Source organism: Macaca fascicularis, chromosome 6, assembly GCF_037993035.2.
Source record: "Macaca fascicularis isolate 582-1 chromosome 6, T2T-MFA8v1.1".
NCBI lineage: Eukaryota > Metazoa > Chordata > Mammalia > Primates > Cercopithecidae > Macaca > Macaca fascicularis.
This window is the reverse complement of record NC_088380.1, coordinates 176,403,971-176,425,472: the sequence shown is the minus strand read 5'-3', so window position 1 is coordinate 176,425,472 and position 21,502 is coordinate 176,403,971. Positions and strand designations below refer to the sequence as shown.

Sequence of the window (21,502 nt, the reverse complement as noted above, 5' to 3'; positions counted from 1 at the left end):
AAAAGTTGAAAAATCATTAAGTCAAACTATTATTATGTCAGGGACCATCTGTATATGTACACATAATTAACCATAACATTATACATAAAACTATACATAAGAGAATTAAGAATTCCTGACATTTATTTTTTCTCCTTATTTTCCCCGCTTTTTTTTTTTGAGACAGGGTCTTGCTGTGTTGCCCAGGCTGGAGTGCAGTAGTGTGATCACAGCTCAACTACAGCCTCGGCCTCCTTACTGGGCTCAGAGGATCCTACCACCTCAGCCTCTGGAGTAGCTGGGACAACAGGTGTGCACCATCATGCCCAGCTAATTCTTTGTATTTTTTTTATAGATATGGGATTTTGCCACGTAGCCCAGGCTAGTCTCGAATTCCTGCGCTCAAGCGATCCACCCGCCTCAGCCTCCCAAAGTGCTTTTTATTCCCTTTTGATAACCTCCTGTTACCTATACAGAGTAAGAAATTTAAGGATAAATCATTGCAGTTTTATTTAAAATTTTAGACACAATTTAAATCATGTATATAAATACAAAGATGAACATCGGTTCTTTAAACACTGACAAAATCCTGAAACAATATAATGTATATTTTTTAGCCACGTTTCCTATTTTTACAACATAGTTTACAACTTTCCTATTTTTACAACAGTTTAAGGCTAAGTTTATAAAAAAAAGTACATAGGAAAATATAATGATTTGAGTGTTCTCAAATACATGGCTCTGAAGGTAGATTACTTAAGTGTTTTTATTATTTAATCCATATACAATGCAGCAAATAGATACATTAATTATAACATTTGCCTTCAGTTAACAGTTTATTCACTGCCACAGAAGCTCCATGAAGGGTCATCACTTAAGAAGCTCTTCAGGTTAGAGTCAAGCAAATTCTGAACACTTGGTCAAAGGAACATGAAAATGCCAGGTCCTGGCACAATGAATAAATAACCCAGAAGGTGATATATGTCAGATAAAGACAATCTTAAGCACCACAGTAACTTTTGAGGCAAGTGGTACCATACTCTTATTAAAGAAAAGTCTTTATTGTTGAGGGCACTGGGTCTCTGGAGTAGATTTAGAGGACACATATAGAATAGGGTGTGATTTCTTACAAGTTTCTTTTTCCAATTTGCTTGCAGTTTCTTTTCCTTCTTTAACTTCTGTTTGAAGCTTTGATTCAGCAGCTAACCTACAGGCATTAAAGTATCCACTCTGAATTCAAATGTGGTTATGAAGGATGGAAGAAACAAACCCCCAGTATAATGGGCCTCCAATGAGGCATGGTATTCAAGGAAAAAAAATATAGTTGATTCTAATACTATTAAGAATATTAAGTCACTGGCTCTCTAAAAGAGTCTTTTTATATCAATAGGTTCAATTATTATTATTTTTTGAGATAGAGTCTCACTCTGTCGCCAGGCTGGAGTGCAGTGGCATAATCTCGGCTCACTGCAACCTCCACCTCCCGGGTTCAAGCGATTCTCCTGCCTCAGCCTCCCAAGTAGCTGGGACTACAGGTGTGCACTCCCACATACAGCTAATTTTTGTATTTTTAGTAGAGACAGGGTTTTACCACGTCGGTCAGGATGGTCTCGATCTCTTGACCTCGTGATCCACCTGCCTCAGCCTCCCAAAGTGCTGGGATTACAGGCGAGCCACTGCGCTGGGCCGATTATTATTTAAGTCTAAAGAGTATCTTTAAAAAGTCATGGCAAGGCCTAAATTAAAGAATTAACATATGACAGGGCCCCTATCAAGATAAGCACACCTAACACAAAAACTGAAATGTTACAGCAATATTTTAACGTTAACATGACATACAAAAGGCAAGACAAAAATAACATGGAATCTTGAGCTGCATGAATAGATGTCTATTTGTTTCTTATTAAAAAAGTGAGTTTCAACTAGTAGAATAATAAAGAAAAGATAAATAGTAGAGAGATATTCTTAAAGGCATGTAAAGATTCTTAGCAACAAGAACACTCATTAGTTTTGTAAAGCATACAACAGTAAAGTTCCCAATAAAAGCCGTATTTATTGTACCAAAATTATCTTAGGATTGTGTATCTAAGTTAAACATGCAGAAAACAAAGAGTTGGAAACATCTTGAAGTTAGCAGATGGACTCACACACACACACAAACGTTTTGTGGTATTTTATTTTTTGTTTAACAAGACAAAAAGTTTCCAACGTGCTACTTGAGTCAATTAGCCACATACATTTGCTTAAGTGATTTTTATCAAGCAAAAAAAGGCAGAAAAAGGAATGAAGACAATACAGATAGCAAGGCTGGCACTTATCAATTCTGGAAATTCACCTCCAGAAATATACAGTGGTCAAGGATGTTTATACAATGCATCACATACATATACACAGGCATAATCTGCTGGATTCATTTCAGAACTCTTTGAAACCATGTGTATGTGGCAGATACTCATTTGAAGTTACTTTTTCCTTAAGAATAGTAAGCTTTTATTTTATGTGACTCAGAGGTTATAACATTATATAAAACTCCAAGGAGGGAGTAATAAATTACTATCCCTTATAATAATAGCAGCTAACATTGTTAAAGTGCTTTTACTGTTGAGTATTACATTTAGTAGCACTGAAGACTTGGAAATCAGATAAAACATATAAGGAAGCCCTTTTACACTGGGCTGTGTCTTACTCTCTCTACTCAAATGCACATTAGTAAAATGTCTTATTAATCTGTCTCTACTCTCTAAGACTAATGTAGCCCTAGTAGCACCTTCAAGATTACATTTCATATGAGATAATCCAGGCTAGCTATTGGCACATCTTTTTGAATGTCTAGATACTTGTTTTAAATGCCTCTAACAATTCCATTGCATGCATCCTCCATCTTTCACTTTCTCCAATTTCCTCATTTGCTTCTTCTGCTGTGCACATGCAGAACTCGAGCCTCAGCCACTCCTACTTACCTTTCCCTTCCATTCACTTTCTCTTACCTTCTGACCTCGATTATTTTTAAAGGACAAAGTCCTTGGGACATTAATTCCTTCAGACACACATATCTGACACTATTTATTTCAGTCAAAAACTCAATTATACAGAAACTAGAGGCTTTCAAGTTTTGGAAACAATGAAAAGCTTTGATATGTAAAAATGTCAAAATAAGTATTCAAGCCCATTTTTGAAAGCCTAGGATAAACAACTTCAAAAGACATAAAAAATTCACCTAAGTTTTCCAGAAGGCTGAAATGTCTCAGACTACCAGAAAGCCCTTTGAGAAAGTAAGTTGATTTTTCTTTCATGGCCATGCTTGAACCAGGAGAAAAATAACAGAACATTTATTCAAACTGATAAAACATTCAGAGATGTGTTAAGACTGATATTTCCTTTCATGAAACAGAAACATGTAACTTTTTAATGTGATTCCCTTATTCAGGAGTCCTTTCCCTTTGCAATCAGTTTAGTCTTTCTTAAAGTTCTGGAAAAGTTGAAGGTAGGTAGATGAAATTGAGGAATTATACTGCATGCAATAGTAAGAAAGTAGATAAAGAAACAGACAGCACAGTTCATGCAGCGAGAGAGGAGAGATGGAGAGGTCTGCTGGCTGCCTGGAGGAAAAGAGGACACTGACCTGGGAGAGTTAAGGGTGTTTCCACTTCTTTCACTTAAGGCCTCAGCGTCAGCTGGAACTCCTACGAGTTTCACACATTTCTTTTCCTTCTTCAGCTGCATATCCACGGGCAGATTTTTGTGAGGAGAGAGACTGACTATTGGTGTGTGTATAGAAACTGATTTTTCTAATTGCAAGTTGTTATCTTCTAAACTGTTAGGACAGCACTGTGTCTCCTCTTTCTGAGGTGGTAATCGATAAACTTCTCCCCCGACAGCACTGTTGTTGACACATGTATCTTTAGAGGTGGTAATATCCACAGGCAGCACCTCACGCCTCTTTTTCAGTACAGGCACTTCAACTGTCTCTGAGAATAAAAATGAGTGGGGACAAGAAAAAAATCTAAGAAAACAAAGACACAATCAACACAAGAAGCCAGAACTAGTTATACGTATACCTTTTTCACTTCTCTTAAAATCAAACCATCTCCTCACTGAAATGCATCGTTTGTTTCTACCTTTTATTCTTTATCATGGAATCTATATAAACTCTATATTTTAAAGTTTATTTGGCTATATATTTTTCCTTGGGAATTCAACATTTTGACTCTAGGCATGAAGGCTTCAGTATTCTCTCCTGGTGTTTTGATAAAGGTGGTTCATAAGATCTCAGGGTGGAGATGAAGAGGCAGTGGCAGAGTCCAGGTTCAAATTCTAATACTCGTATTTGACAGCCACGTCTTTTTAACCTCTCTGAGCTTCATTTTATCTGTAAAATGGGGATTAAAAGCACCCACTTCACTTGGTATTGTGTGTTAGAAGGATGAAATGGTAAGAATAGGCCAAACTTTCTGAATATTGGTAATATATGCCTGCTAGCTCTACCTACAAAATATAAGCAGAATTGGACTACTTTTATGATGGATACTTCCCTAATCCAATCCTATCATGTCTCATCAAAGACTACTGCAATGCCTTCTATCCTCATGGCCTAATATCATTCTATCTAAGCAGGTCATACACACAGCCACTGAATTAACTGCTCTGATAGCTTTTCCCTATGCCCATTACCAATGTGTTTCATTTTCAAAATCAAAATGTTCGTGGAGTCTGAGGAACCCTGGTAGCACAAGGGGTTGCTGGTTTTGCTCTACATTGTTGCTTTTAGACCACGATTTCCCCTTTTCTGGCACTGCTCCTTTGAAACCCACACTACCCTGCCTCTTGTCTATTTGCAGTGTTCAGTTCAACAGATGTTTGAAATTCATAATGGATAATTCTTAATCAGGGGAGCCTATCAGAATCATGGAAGAAAAACAAAGAGTAAGAGCAAGAGAAGCCTTTTAAAATTGTGTAAAAACCTTCCAATTTTTGGCAACCTCCCCACTATCGCTGAGAATCATAGCAGTTCACTGAGACAATATGAGAGACTGAGGCATGTGCAGAGTGCAGGGACAAAAACTTGTTGAGAATCCTTAACCTAAAACACGTAACACTCTTTCAGGGAAGGGGCGTTGTAGAACCATCACATTCTTACACTCCTTCACACTTGGCCTTTTGTTTTTGAATTTATGTACAGTAAACTTCACTCTCTGTAGTATATAAGATGCAGAGACTGTATGGTTAGGCTACTTTCTAGCTCAGTCATTAGACTTGCTAGATGTTTCCTAATATGTTTAATGTTCTTTCCTTTTTCCCCCTACTTTTGGGGGAGAATGTGGTCTTGTTATATTGCTCAAGCAAATCTCAAATTCCTGGGCACAGTTATCCTCCCGCCTCTGCCTCCCCAAGAACTGGGATTACAGGCACGAGCCACCACACCTGGCTCACTGTTCTTCTTTAATAAAATAATTACCAATATTTAGTGAGGAACATGGCCCCTGAGAATCAAGACTGCATTGCTCAGCCTTTCCTGTCGGCAGGTGAGGCTGCATGACTAAATTCTGCTCAACGGGATGGCAGCAGACCAACAAACACAAGAAACCTGAAATCTGGATACCATGGAGTGCTTTCCCAGTCCTGGAAGGCCTCCTCCAGACTTCCATCAGAGGCAGAGATAAAGACCCACCTTCTTAAAGTCTCCATTACTTTAGATTTTCTAAAAACAGTCCTACCTTGTATAGCTTCCAAACATCAGCTGCTTCAACATAATTAAACTATGAGGTATGACATAAAATACTGTAATCTTAAAATGGGAAAGTCTCAAATCTCAAGTTTCTACTATACAGTATGATGAATTTTGATATCCAAAAAGGATACATGTTATATTCATGCACACCCAGTATCCAGTTCTCTCTGAATTTTCCTACACATTTTACATAATAAATTTGCTTTATTAACTATAGGTATATAACTACAAATGAGTTTGTAAATAGGATTTGCATAAAACTACAGTAAAAAAAAATTTGGTATAATTTCTCAGGATTACTCATGATTTAAAAGACAAAAATATATGAGACATATATACCTTCAGGTTCATATTTTAGTTTTAATTCATCTAGTTTAGCTCTCAGTTTCATATTTTCACTTTCTGAAAGCTGGAGGCATCTTTCATTCGCAAAAAGTTTTCGCTCAATATCCAGAGCCCGTTGGCTCTCAAATAATGCTTTCATTCGCTGTATGGACAATTCACCTTTAGTGCTTTCAATTTCTTTGCTATGATAATAAAAAAAGGAGAACCAACGAGTATTAAAACAGCATATAATAAGTGTAGGGGTATAAATATTTCACTGCATATTTGAACTCTTAGTTAAAAATACATTTTTCTGGGTTTTTAGTAACAAAGAAAAAATAAACAATTTAATCCTTAACAATAGTAGTGTTAAATTTAAAAAATACTCATGCAATCTTGAAAGGTAACAGACAAGGAGGAAATACTCTTTCAAATGTATTCATGCATAAATATCTGCACAAAGATATTTTTGTTACCTTTCTTTTTGGAAAATTTCCTTTGGCAATTTCAAAAACAACTTGTAGTCACTGACACCACTATTATAAGCAAGTGACAGGTCCATCTTCCCATCTACCAACCCAGACACTTACTTTAAGTTATCTAGCTTCATCTGAAGTAAATCTGTATAATAGGTGTTATCTTCCAGAGCACCAGAGTCGACTGAAGGCTTAGATTCCATACTTTCATATAAATTCTTAAAAAAGCAAAAAAAATTGTATTACTTAAACAACAAATAAAGTTCGTTATGTTTATTAGTAACGGCACCATCACTTCCTTGGCGTGTACTACACTAAGAACTACCCATTTAACTTATTTGCCTTCTGAAGTAGGTAAAATAATTACCATTCCTCTCTTACAGATAAGGAAACAGGCTCCAAATGCAGAGGAAAGTAAACCAAGAAGAGATGATCTGAACCCAAATCTGACTCCAAGGCCTAGGCTTCTAGCCTTACCTATATGCTCTGGCTTCCTTCCCTCTCCTGGCTTTTAAAATAGAAAAATAAATGCCTGCTGGATTGAATTCTGGCCTTTGTAACAAAACCATAAACTGGAAAAATATGAAAGAAAGATGAGAGCCTTACATTTATATTTGGTGTCCCCCTCTTCTGAGGTTCTTCCCCCCACCCCAGGCAAGAATGTAGTGCAAACTCTTCTGAGACTGATGGAAACTATACATTTCTCTAGTGGGATAAAAAAGGTAAATGTGCTTAAAAACTTGAAACAATTTCAGAGGTTATAAATAAAATTCCCGATTTAAGGCCATAATTTTCAAAGTACAGTTCTGAGCCCACTGATGGAACACATAAGGCTGCCAATTTAACCAAATTTGTAGTTCTTTCAACAGTTTTTATAAGACACAGAAATAAAATTTTGTAAACTTAATTAAGATTTTATGACATACTAATGGCTATAATTTAGAATGCCTAAGGGGTTATTAACATTTACAAAAATTTGTCATTTATAAACTTTAGTTCATTAGGAGGTTAATGAAGATATCGATGTTCCCTAAGTTAATTTATAAAATCTTAAATTGCATGCAATTTTAATAGAAAGCCAACAAGCTTTTTTTGGTGCTAGGCAAGATGTTTGTAAATGAAAACTAACATTCAAAAATAGGCAGGAAAACACTGAAAATTAAAAAGTATAGTGAGGAAATAGTCCTACCAGATAAACATACTTTAAAGCCTTTATAATTAATAAAACAGTGTGGTACTGACACACACAGAAGCAGACCAATGGCATACACAGAAAATTTAGAAACAGACTCAAGTATACATGGAAACCTGATGTATGATAAAGGTGTCAACTCAAATGACTGGGCTCAAGATCGATTTTTTAACAAATGACTCTGGGACAAGTGCCTACTTATTTATAGGAAGATAAAATTAGATTTATACCTCAAATTATACACAAAAATAAACTTCAGTGGTGATCAGATATTTAAATGTAAAAAATGAAACCACACACGTATTAGAAAACATGGGTGAATTCTTATACACACACACACACACACAAATGCTTACACAAATACCATTATCCACTAAAATAAACCAATGTTCCTTGAAGAAATGCTAATCCCAGGGCTGGGGCAGGTGAGCTAGGAAAACCTTGTTGTGCCATAGAGTAAGGAAGTATTCAAGTAAGAGCACTTCGACTACCAAATCTAGGACAATTTGAGTATCAGAGTAAACAAAGCAAGCAATGGATTATAACTCATAGAATAAAGAATCCATAGCGCTATACTGATATAAATAAATGAATGAATAAGGGAAAAGATTTTTCTTTGCTGTCCCTTTATTAGAATTCCAACTAATAAATATAGAAGTGATGGAATTACCCATTTAGCAATCATCACAGAATTGTATTTCAGGCAAGAATCACCAACGGATGTTTAAGTATAAGGAGAAACAGGCATTTACTTAGTCTCAAAGTATCTCCCACAAGATACTTATTAATATTTTAAACTTAAAATACAAACCAAATTTTAAGGTATTCAAATCAAAATTTGGATGTGTGTTTTTTTAAGTGTTACACATACCTTAAATTTCTCCAGATTTCTAATTTCACCTAAAAGATGTTTTATTTCACCATTCTTCTGTTCCAACATGGCAAGCAACCGTTCCTGCTGCTCAAATTCAGTTTGAGACCCTTTCATCTGTAGCAACGTGGCGATTTGTAACTAGAAAAATAAAAGTACCCCCTCTAATAAAATTAAGTGAGAGAAAGATTCTGATAACTACTTTTTTGATATAATTCATAGTTTATACTACATTACTTTGAACTCATTTTGGAAACAAAACTAATTAGCTATTTCTAATCTAATAATAAACTTTGTTGTAGACATAACATTTGAATACTTATTCTGACTACTTATGAATGATAACTGAAGTCTGTAACATAATTATTTGTACTTTTGTGAAACATAAAACTGACCTGCATGATTGTGGTCTGAAAGGACACCACTGAACTGGTAAGTAAGCCCGGCCAAATGCTGCAGACTGCTTATCATAAGCACTCGCTCTCATTAAGGTTCTGATGGGTTTCTCAAAAATTTTAATTAACTTTAATTAAGTGAGAAAAACTAAGCTACTGACAGCCACAAATGTTAGATTCACAAATGACATGAAAAGCAAAGATAAAAGGCTATCTTGGGATAGTGGGGCAATCTTCAATACACCATGTTTTAATTTTTTAAGAGGAGCACTCGACTTACCTAATTATACCTACCCGCCCCCCCCAAATCTGGAGTTGCAAAGCTATCAAAGGGAAATTAAGTAGACTCTACACCTAGCATTTCTTTCTGTTTTTGGAAATTTCTGGAGTTGAAAAGAGTGCCTATTAGTTTAAATATAGTTTTGAGTAAAGCAAGCAAAGATATGAGGTTGCAGATGACTTTTAACATTTTAAAGGATATCCTTTTTGTTCCTGTTTCAGATTGGAGGCTAGGCCCACTTAGCCTAAGATTCAGAATGCTTTTAGTCTCTAAAGATAGTTTGGGACATCATGCAACATTGGCAGATTAAAAGTATCCCTGACAAATACTGTAAGAAAACTAAAGTAAATATGAGAAAATTTATAAAGAAATACTTCCCAGACAGGAGAGAGTCTCAGGAAATGAGGCAGCACGATTTGCCTTAGAAATAAAATTCACAGCTGTTGTTCATTAAACACTCATTTGCCAAGTAGCAGGTAAGTATTTTACTACACTTTCATTTAACTGTAGGACAATTCTAAGAGGGGGTTCTATCATCTCCACTTTATAGATGAGGTACTGATGCTTTGAAAGTTAAAATATTTGTCCAAGGTCACAGAGCTAGAAAGTGACAAAACTATGATTCAAACCCAAATCTATCTAACTCCCAAGTTTAATCATTAACCCATTTCTTTGGCAAAGCCCATCATCTGAATAAAAGGAAGGAAGCCTTTCCACATTCCAATTACTACCTCAGTAGAGCAAGGCACAATGGATGAGGGATCAGTATTCTAAGGATGGTTAAAATACTGAAATCTTTCTAATTTCCACATTTTTCTGCTACCTCTTATTTGGCTAGAATGACAACCAACAAAATCCGTAAAATTAAAAAGGTCTGTGTGCTTGACTTGAGGGGCTACAAGGAAAGGGAACCCTGAATAATCCAAATTTCACTCCACAATAAGCCTTGGTGAAAGAGCGAGGAATGGTGAGGCAGCGAGTTTCAGCTGAAGTAGGAACACCAGGGCTATGCCTGGAAAGACATCAGGCCAAGAATAAGAAATAAATACTTTTCTTTCTTCTACTCCATAAAGAAAGATTTAAGTCAAAGCTAGTGAGTAACCAATAAAACAAACAAAAAAATCATTGCTAAACATACTATTACTAAATATTTATTCCAAGATTTTTAAAGTATAAATGAATCTTTTGATTAATTTCAAAACTGATTTTTTGAAATCATGCAGTTCTAGAAATAACTATATGTACACTCCTTGTAGGAAAAGATCGTTTCTTTGATGTATTCAGACATGTAATGCTGACATAAAATTTGTTTAATAAACCTTTGATAGTGATAGTTCTATACCTTCATTCTCTGCATCTGTTCCCTGTTAAATACATTTTGCTTCTTTAGTGACTGATACTTGACTTTCATACTGATAAGCTGACGTTCCATTGCTGCCCTTCGATCTTCTACCTACAAAATATTAACATGCTTAATTGTTCTGGTAGTAAAGGAAAATGCCAATTTAGCAGTTAGAATACTTGTAAGTACCTCTGCAAACAAAGAGTTGCCTTTACTATTGGGGTCCAAAGCTTGCTGGAGTGCCTGGTCCAACTGTACCTGAAGATCTTGATTTGCTACACGAGCTTTCTAAATTCAAAAGAAAACAATTTAGGCAATAGACATTAGATTAGCAAAAAAAATAAGTTATGATAAATTGGAAAAGATGATGTTACTATAATCATAGTACCTCTAGGGCATTATAGTAAGAAACTGCTTCTTTCTCTCGCTCCTCTTTTTCCTCTTTAAGCCGGTCTACCTGGCGCATTAGGTTAGTAATAAGAAGTTCTAGCTGTTCTTGTCTGTATTGTAGTTCATTCACTTCTTCTTTGAGGGTGGTCTATTTAATAGGAATTGAAAAGGAGGAAATTCTCTTGAATAATCTTTCATTTGGCAGCTGCTCAGTTTATCTCAGTTGTGGTTCACATCCAAAATTAAAACTAAAGAACCAGTCAAAAGTTGTCAGGTACATACTAAAATAACAGAAATTACTATTACTGTTAAATTTTTCACCAAGGAAACAAATGATTTTAGAGACTGCCCTTTTTCCTCTATGAATTGCAGGCTTTAATTTTTAATTAAACTTAGCTTTCAACAAAAAAACTAAGTTCACATGCATTTCAGCTTCCACTGAGCCAACTTTTTACACTGGGCTCTTAACGATAAAAACCGGGATCAGAGTATATGCCTCTAAATTCTTCCAGAGGTTTCATTAATTTAAAAGAAAGGCTGCCCTACATAATCATACAATCTAAAGCTATATTATGATTGAAGTCATCCACCTAAAAAAACCCCACTTTTTAATTAGTTAGATGCAAATTAGGTCAAAAAATGTTTCAGCCTTCAAACTAGCTCTTAAGAATTACTACCAAAACATGTAAAAATATGCCAGAAAAAGAAAGAGAAAACCCTGAGAACCACATGCCATAAAAATTACCTTCATGCTCTCCATTTCTGTCAGCTCAATTTGAAGAGCCAGCATCTCTGAAGACATGCTTTCCTGCACACGTTCAGACATTACACGTAGTTCCTCCGATTTACAAGAGAGGAGTTCCTTCTGATGATCTACCTGGTGCTTCAGCTGCTTTTCACTAAGCCTAGCTTCATCTAATTCCACTTTCAGTTTTTCTATCTAAAGCCAAATTTAAAAAAAGTCATAAATTGAAAGTTATTTTCTCTCTAAAAAAACATCACTGATTGAACCAAACTTACTGAATGATGACATTATTGCAGTTTCCTATTTGCCCAAGATTAGGCATCTTTTAACAGATAGTGACACACCTTGTTTAATAAACATAGAAACAATCCATGAGTAATCAGGGTGGGTCTGGATGCCTCAGAAGCAATCTGGAGGCACTGTGATGCTGACCACTTGGCTACTGTGTGAATAATGAGTGGCATGAAGAGAAACAATGGAAGCAAGCAACCTGGTCAGAAGGCTACAGCAGTAGTCTAGGGAAGAGATGATGAAGGTCTGGATTGGAGTGGCAGTAGCATCATAGGTGTTTTGTAGGTCAAATTCTTAGAACTTGAATTAATGTGAGAAATAAGAGAAGAAAAGGTATTGAAAAGAACTCCAAATTTTGGCACAAGTGATTTGAGAAAATCAGTAAAACAAAATATTTCACAAATTTACTCTTTGCTTCACCAAAAAAAAATAAAAGCCATCTCTATAATAATTAGCCTTACCTCAGTTGCTGAATACTCCCTATATTACTCTCTTGTTTAGGTAATGAAAGCTATTGCAAAAATAAAAATAACAATCAGAGGGGGGAAAAAGCACATCATTATCAGTCATTAGGGCCTCAAATCCGACTAGTTTCAGACAAGCTGGATGATATTACCTGTCAGAGTGGTATGCAAGATGATTATATATTACACAAAGGCATATTTAGATAGCCATGTTTGTTTTAGTGTATAGTAGGAAAAAATAACCAAGCTTAAATATGTAATTTCGGCCAAGCATGGTGACTCAGGCCTGTAATGCCAGCACTTTGGGAGGCCGAAGGGGGCGGATCATGAGGTCAGGAGTTTGAGACCAGCCTCACCAACATGGTGAAACCTCGTCTCTACTAAAAATACAAAAATTAGTCGGGCGTGGTGGCGCACACCTGTAACCTCAGCTACTTAGGAGCCTGAGGTAGCAGAATCGCTTGAACCCTGGAGATGGAGGTTGCAGTGAGCTGAGATCAGGTCACTGCACTCCAGCCTGGGTGACAGGGTGAGACTCTGTCTCAAAAAAAAAGAAAAAAAAAGTAATTTCATTGATGTTTCTTAAAATCAGTAAACATTTAAAGAGAGTCAATGAGAAATTAAGTAATAGTATAGGTGGTATACAGAAAAAGAAAAATCTTAGAAGCTGCTATACAAAAAGCTGAAAATTGGATAACAGACTTCTGAGAAAGGAGGACAAAAGTCAGGCAAGTTTTAGTAGAGAGGTGTCTGGAAAAGTCAGAGTATAGACTATACACAAAGCAGATCCATGATAAAAAGTTCTGGATTCCTTAGAAGCAACCTGAAAGCACTGGGTAGCTGGAAAAAGGGAAAACCACTGACCAATCATTTATCTTGCTTTTATGTTTGAAATGGAGCCAGTGTTACATGTTGGTAGACTACATAGAGTGACACGGCCTTTGGAGTCAGACAGCCTTAGTTCAAACGTAGATGGAGATTTCTAGCTCTTGAATTATGTCCAATTTACTCAGTCTGTCTAAACACTGGCTCTCTCATCTGGTATATGGAGATAATAATGGTACCTTCCCACAGAATTATTTTAAGAACTGGATCGCATGTATTAGTTTATCTTCAGTAAACAAACTACAAAGTGTCTTCTGTAATGCATATTAACTAGTAAGAAACTACTGGTCTGTGTTACAGAATTACAAAGCATACCACTGACTGCAGGGAAGGCTAGGAGACCAGGCTTTCTGCAAGGGGACTGCTGTACTCACTATCAGCAAGGAGGCCATGCTAGTCACTAAACTAAACCTTCACAAATATCCAGCAACCAAAATTAAATAACTGTATTTAATTAGTAGGATATAATTTATACAAGTCCCTTAGACAAACTCTTGCATCTCAGTGTTCCCACCCCCAATATTAAGATAATGAAGACTTAGATCTTAGCTATTTTGCAAAGCTGACACTTAAGAAAATCTTTATCATCTAAAGTTTACAGATGGTTGCATAAATATGTAATATTTTGCACTGAAATACACAGATATCCCAACCTTCGATTTTAGTTCATTCACTTCCTGTCCATGGCTTCTGCTTAGTCGTTCTTCCAATTTCTCCAGGTGCATTTTTTGTTGTTGTTTAATAGCTTCACATTCACAGCTCAAACTTTCTAACATTCGGCTCTTGAGTTCAACTTCTCTTTGAAGGGTATATTTTTCTTGTTCATAACTCTGAAAACAGATTCAATTACAATTCAATTACATAAAAATAGCCTAAAGCCATTACATATAATCAGTTTTCAACTTAAATTGTTTCATTCTTATTTCAAGCATTTGCTGCTTTCCAAATAACGAAGACATGTTAAACCTGGAATAACCTTGGAGTTAATCAGTCTTACTAAACCCCTGAGGTGTATTTCCAGACTATGGTAAACCCATGCAAGGGACAGCTTACTGCTTCTGTGCCCTGTCGAGGAAGTAACATGTGCTGCATGGTATGTCAACATGTCAAGTAATCTCTGCTAACAACAAAAAAACATTTAACAGCACTTCAGCTTTCCTCATGAGAATTATTAGTTTGATAATGAGATGCTCTGCTTGTAGCTCTGAACACAATGTAGTAGTAGTAAAATAGTTGAAAAAAATACTCGATTAGCCTTTACTTTCAGAATGTAGTCATCTGAGAAATGTTCACAAAATGTCTATCAGAATGAATGCAGTGCTGAGACAAAAGGAGTAATTAAAAGGGCTTTTGCTTACTCACAGGGAAGTTTAGACATTAAAAACATTACAAGTATGAACTCTTTCAACAAGCTTTAAAAAATGATAAAATATTCCCCTCCAAACCCTTTTTATTTTAAAGGAAGGCAAAGAGTATTAACTGCTAAACACTGAAATTTGACAAATTATAACTCAAAATGATTAAGTATAACAGTTTTATTTTCTACTACTAGTGATATTTGTAATCTTCACCTTGCCTTTAAGACTTGGCACTGAGTTCTTGCTTTACAACAGTACTATGTAGAAACACAAAGGTTGCCATCACTAGTTATTTTTACCTGTTACAGATATTTTTTACCTGCCATATTTACAATGTTGAGATTCAAGTTTAAATATGTTACTGAGCATTTGCTAAATTACCCAGATTTATTTATTCATTCTTTTAAGAAATAATTGTGTGGCAGGCATTGAGGATACAGTAGTGAACAAGGCATACAAAATTCCCTCTCTCATGGAGTTTATAATCTAGAGATAATTAGCAATGCAGATAATTAAGAGTGAATGAGGGCTGGGCACAGTGACTCATGCCTGTAATCCCAGCACTTCGGCAGGCCGAGGCGGGCAGATTACTTGAAGCCAGGAGTTCAAGATCAGCCTGGCCAACACGGTGAAACTCTGTCTCTACTAAAAATACAAAAATTAGCTGGGTGTGGTGGCACACACCTGTAATCCCAGCCACTTGGGAGGCTGAGGCAGGAGAATCTCTTGAACCCAGGAGGGGGAGGATGCGGTGAGCCAAGATTGCGCCACTGCATTCCAGCCTGGGCGACAGAGCAAGACCCTGTCTCAAAAAAGAAAAAAAAAAGAGTGAATCAGGGTAACTTTACATTACATAGTAAGGGCTGGCCTCTCTGCTGAGGTGACATTTAACTGAAAGCTGAAGTTTGAGGACTCAACCCAAGAGCAATGAGGGGTAAACAACTCAAAAAAAAGGCAATAGCTGGCGTAAAGCCCATAAGGGAGGACTAGTATAGTCAAAAATAAGGCAAAGCAGTTTGAGATGATGTCAGAAGGTTGGCAGGGGTCAGATCACATAGGGATCTACAAACCCAAGGAAAGAGCTCAGATTTTGTTGTAAATGCAATCAGAAGCTGTTGTATGGTTTTTAGCAGGACTGTGGCATGACCTTTGGTGTATTTTCCACAACCACTTGGACACTAAGTGAAGAACGAATGGCATGAATGGCAACAATGGAAGCAGGCAACCTGGCCAGAAGGCTACAGTACTTGTCTAGGAGCAATGATGGTGATCTGGACTACAGTGCCCGTAGCAAAGATACATGCTTTGTAGTCCAGTTCTTAGAACTTATTAATTAATGAAATGTGAGAAATAAAGGGAAGATATTGACTAAAAGTTCTAGATTTTTGGTAAAGAAACCAAAACTATATATAAATCTTTATATACCAAAGATTTTTGGTGTTCAAGAAACTGAATGCTATTACGTTTACTAAATAAGCTAAAGAAAATCATAAAAGAATATTTGGGTAATGGACAGGGAATCTACTCTTCTGTGTTAAGTGTGAGAAGTCCGTTAGTGGGCAGTTGAACACATAAACCTAGACTTTAGAGGAGAACTAAGGGCTTGGTGTAGTGTCATGGGGCACTTAGATGTTTAGAGGTCTGAAACAAGCAAGGTCATCTAGGAAGTGTGCAGACAAAGCAAAATCGGGTAGCAAATTGGCAAAGAGAGTAATGATAACTTTAATGATAACTTGATCTTTCAAACTCTGAATACACTAGGTTGGAAAGAATAATAGGAATTCATTTAGTTCATTCTTTTTTAACAGAGATGGGGCAGGGTGGGAACTAGATCTAAAATCTTCAGAAAAGAATAAACTACTACTACTATTAATTGCTAAACAGGACAAATCTTCAATAGCTAAGCACACTCTTGCAGACAGAGGAGTCCAGAGTCCTACCTCAGTCATGGTCATCATTTCATTACGACATTTATCCAATTGATTCTGTAATTCATTTTGACTCTCCACAAGTTGTAAACCATACTGTGCAGCTTTTAGTCGCTCTTCTTCAGCCTCTTTGAGCTTGCATCGAAGATTTATGACTATATCTGTCTCCATGTTCTTTTCCTTTTTTTAGCCACCTGTAAATAGAGGAAATAAAACTACTTAAGCTTATACAAAAAACTCCATGCAATAATATCAATCATAGAAGAAATATATCTACTAAATTCTACTGCTGTATAAAAACATTACAATTTTCTTTCTGACTAGTAAGTAGTCAAATTTGCATTCTTGTTCCATCAGCAAGAACTGTTCTAACTATTCTGTTACTGATTTGGGATCAAAAATTAAAGAGTGGAATAGAATACATTTAATTTTGCTTCTAAGCAGTTCAACATCAGAAAACTGTTCAGTTGTTGTACGCTAAACTTCCTTAAATGTTAAGGTCAAGTTGGTCTCATAATTGGACCGCTATCCATATAATCAAAATTAAGGGAATAACAAAAAAAGTAATCAAGAAACCTCATAGTAGCAGGTATGGTGGCTCATGCTTGTAATCCCAGCAGCTGGGGAGGATTGCTTGAGGCCAGGAATTTGAGACCAGCCTGAGCAACACAGCAAGACTCCATCTCAATCAATCAATCAATAGAAATAAGGTGGGGATAGTGCATGCCCCTGTGGTCTCAGCTACTTGGGAGGCTAAGGAGGGAAAACTGATGGAGTTACAGGCTTCAGTGAGTTATGATCATGCCAATGACAGAGCAAGACACTGTCTTGAAAAATAATAATAACAATAATACCGCCAGAAAAGGAAGGTCTGGGTACTATAAATAAATAAAATATAAAAAGGCAGCTGTGAATAAGGCTCATAAGGTAAAGTAAGGAATATCATGTCTGTAATTTTTCACAACAGTGTTAACTTCCTGTATATATTAAATCTGCTTTCTTGGAAAGAGATTCACTAGTATTTTTCTAGTTATTCATAAAAGTATGCAAAAATAGAAACCATATGGACAAGAATTAGAGGATGTTGCTTTCATTCCAGATTTATGAACAAACACTTAAACATTATATATAGAAACATTCCACTTTAATCAACCTTACTAATTATCCTTTACTATTTGGTCCCAGCCTCTTAAGCAAGACTCAAACTCACCTTTGCCTTCAAAGGGCACCAGGCCATTACAAATGTTCCCCCATGTTTCAAGTCAATTTAGTCATTCACTGAACAAGTATTTCTTGAATGCCTCATATACTAGGTTCCACTCTGGGCAGTTCAGATTCATTAGGGAACAAAATGGACCAAAAATAAGCTCCTCCTTCATGCAACTTACATTTCAGGAGGGGAAGATAAACAATAAGTCATAGAATATTAATAAATTAGAAAGGAGAGATGAAAAAAAAATAGAACAGAATAAGAATCTGGGAAGAAGAGACAGGTGATGTAACTAGGAGGTGGAAGATGAGAGAATCAGCCATGCAGCTGTTTAGGAGAAGAATGTTCCAGCAAGAGGGGAATCTCTAAGGCAGGAAGAAGCCCAGGGAGTGAAATCTAAATTTGGGTAAGAGATAGTAGGGAGTGGGTAAATCAGGTCATCATAAGGACTTTGGCTCCTACTCTGGGTGACACGGGAAGTCATTCCAAAGTCTGGAGTAGAGGATCTGATATAATTTAAAAGGATCATTCTGGCTGCTATGTTGACTAGTTAGAAGGGGAACAAGGCTGGAAGCAGAGACCATGTGAAATGGCTCAGACTAGGGTGGTAGCATAGGAGGCTGTTAAGAAATGGCCAGATTGTGAAGGTTTTGAAGGTAGGGCCAGTATGATTTTCTGAAAGATAATGTGGAATGTGTGAAAAAGGGAAAAGTAAAAAATGCCTCCAAGCCTTCTGGCCTGAGCACCTTGTAAAACGGAACTGCCATCAGCTGAAGCACTGATGTAAATCATGTTTTGGAAAGAAAATCAGGAATTCAAGTTCTGAACATGAACTACATCAAGTAGGCAACTGGATATATGATAAGAGGAATCTTGGCTGGAGATGTAAATTTGAGAGTTATCAGTCTGTAGAGGATAAAAATATTTAAAGAAAAATGGACCAAGGATTGAACCCTGTTATGAGGTAGGGAAGAAGACAGCGGAGAATCATGAGTGACCAGTGAGGTAGAAGGAAAACCAGGAGTATGTGTTGTCCTAGAAGGCAATAAACAGTGTATTAAGGAGGTGGGAGTAATCAATCATGTCAGATGCTGCTGCTAAGGCAATTAAGGTGAGAACAGAGAACTGGCCATTGAATTTGAATTCCTGGAGGTCTCTGGTGACAAGAATAGTTTTGATATACAGGTGGGGGTGAAAGCCTAACTAGAATGTCTTTGAGAGAAAATGGTAGGAGATAAATAAAGATAGCAAGCACAGGTTGGCCGCAAAGGACAATGGATAAATGGAGCAGCAGTTGGAGAGGAAGTAGGGACGAGTTTTTTGTTTATTTTTAAGATGCAAAAAAATAACAGTGTTTGTAGGCCATGGGATAAATCCAGGGGAGAAGAAAAACTGATGATCTAGAAGACACTGGAGAATTGCTAGTGATGTCCCTGAATAAACAGGATGAGGTTTAATGTAGAGACTGGTTTTAATAGAAGCATGGATATTTCATTTAAAGAAAGCAAAGTATATCAGTTCAGATGCTGATATGCAGGTATAGTGGTGGAAGTGTGTGCAAGTAACCTTTTAACTGCTTCAATTTATCAATGAATTAGGAAGCAAGGTCTTTAACTGAGAATGAAGACAAGGGAAGAGATACAGGGTTTTAAGAGAGAAAAAAAGGTGTTCTAGGTAATCTCAGTTTGGCAGTCACTGCTCTAAAATGCAAGACCTTTTCAAAATCTGTACATAATAGGGCCAGCCAACTAAATGTTGTACTGTTTACAATAACTTACATTTGTTGAGGATTTACCATTTGCCATGCTAAATGCTTCAAATATATTATCTCATCTAATTCTCTTGTAAGCCTGAGTTAAGTAAATACTGTCATCTCAACCACCAAAATAAAAATAGGGTTAACCTCAAGACATTGCAGCCAGGCATTACCTAGAGAAGCCAAAAAAAATTTGCTCTCATTTATTCAAAAGATTTGCTGGAATTCTTACTGTGTCAGACACTGTGCTAGTGCTGACAACACAACGGTAACCCAAAACAATATTCCTGTCTTCTTGAATCCTGCAGTCTATTAGTAAAAGACATTAAATCAAGTAATTGAACTATCAAGTTACAAGTATGATAAGCGCAAGAGAGAGAGATGTATGCTACCTGGGCGCGTAACAAGGGGGAGCTGTCCTAATCTGGGGGGCAGCGTGTAGAAGGGAACATGGACCAAAAAAAAAAAAAATTTCCTGAGGAGGTAACTTTTCAGCAGAAATCTAATGGATGAGAAAGAGTTAACCTATCAATCTACAAAGAGAGAGAGCCGTGGTTGATTAAAAGCTACAGCTAATGTGTGGCAGACATTGTGCTTGGTGCTTTATACATTCTTATTCAATCTTCTCAACAAATTCTAGAGGTTGAAGGTATTTCCCTCATTTTATAAATGCAAGCTGAGGCACAGAAAGTTTAGGTAACTTGCTTAGGGTTACCCGCAAGTTAAGAGGCGAAGTGAGATGGGAACTAGACTCTACCTACAAACCCCGGTGCTGCAACCATTTTTCTGTCCTGCTTCTCAAAAATACAGCACACACTAAGTATTTAGGAGATAGGAAACTCTGGGAATCAAACTGCCTGAGTTCCAACCCCGCCTCCACTACTCACTGGCTGCACGAACGTTGACAAGTTATTTAATGTCTTGTTTAATCATCTATAAAAACAAGCAAAATTAACACCCACCTAATCGGTTATTGAAAGGATTAAATGAGATAACGAAGGAAAAGCAATTAGGGTAGAATCTGACACACGGCTGGGGCAGTGCTGTCCAGCAGAAATATAACGCGAGCCATGTACGTGATTTTAAATGTTCTAGGAGCCATCAGGTTTTAAAAAGTAAACACAGATGAAAAATTAATTTACATATTTAACCAAATACACTCAAAACACTATCATTTCAACATGTAATCATTATAAAAATTATTAGTGAGATATTACTCTTTGTGCGCTCTCTCTGAAATCCAGTGTGTATCTCCCATCAGCACATTTCTCAGTTCGGACTAGAGGCTACCGTACCGCACAGCGCAGATCCAGTGGCGGTTATCGTTTTGAGTACCCGGCAACCGACCCGGCCTTCCATATTTGAGCAGAATCCAGGGCGGCGAGGCGGTCCAACGGAAGATTAGACCGGCTCGGAACCCAGTGTGTAGGACCCCAGGGTTCCGGGGAAGGAGGTGTTTCAGCTAAAGGCCTCGGCCAAGACCCCGGGCCCCTAGCTTTCTTCAGGGCCTATTCGACTGTCCCCACTACCGCTCTCCACACCCACCATCCACCAGGCCCCTTGCCCCTACCTCTCACGCCTGTCCCCTGCTGCCGCAGCCAGCGGCTCTTAATGGGAGCTCAGGGCGTCCACATTCATTCAGGACGCTAACTCCACAGTCGCTGGCCCATTCACTCAGCTAGTTCTCGGGTAAGCGCCAGGGCTTTTTGAATGCAGTTCCCGCGAGAAGTCCCACGTCTCACGAGATGTCCGCCCAAGCCGCGCGTAAAGGAAAAACTAAGAGAAACGCCCAATGCAGCGTCCCGCCCCCTCCTACAGCTACGGGCGCGCCGTGGGCTTGGCGCAGGCGCAGACGTGGCTCCTTAACTTACAAATTGTACCTTGGGCT

At 37.3% G+C, this 21,502-nt stretch overlaps 1 protein-coding gene across 6 annotated transcripts; it reads right to left on the bottom strand.

The window, feature by feature from the left end:
- Positions 1-464: 464 nt before the first annotated feature.
- SPDL1 (spindle apparatus coiled-coil protein 1) lies at positions 465-21,290 on the bottom strand. 6 transcript variants are annotated; one of them, XM_005558484.3, is made up of 12 exons: positions 21,185-21,290; positions 16,661-16,842; positions 14,016-14,192; positions 11,723-11,917; positions 10,976-11,125; positions 10,777-10,875; positions 10,588-10,698; positions 8,571-8,711; positions 6,622-6,725; positions 6,047-6,234; positions 3,602-3,947; positions 465-1,186 (listed from the first exon to the last, which is right to left on the bottom strand). In XM_005558484.3, the coding sequence occupies exons 2-12, from the start codon at positions 16,817-16,819 to the stop codon at positions 1,039-1,041; spliced, it is 1,818 nt and encodes a 605-aa protein (XP_005558541.2). In that variant the 5' UTR covers positions 16,820-16,842; positions 21,185-21,290; the 3' UTR covers positions 465-1,038. The 6 variants fall into 6 exon arrangements, with proteins under 6 accessions (XP_005558541.2, XP_005558540.2, XP_045250435.2 ...); XM_005558483.3 differs by lacking the exon at positions 21,185-21,290 and adding an exon at positions 20,832-21,009; XM_045394500.2 differs by lacking the exon at positions 21,185-21,290 and adding an exon at positions 20,910-21,009.
- Positions 21,291-21,502: the final 212 nt, after the last annotated feature.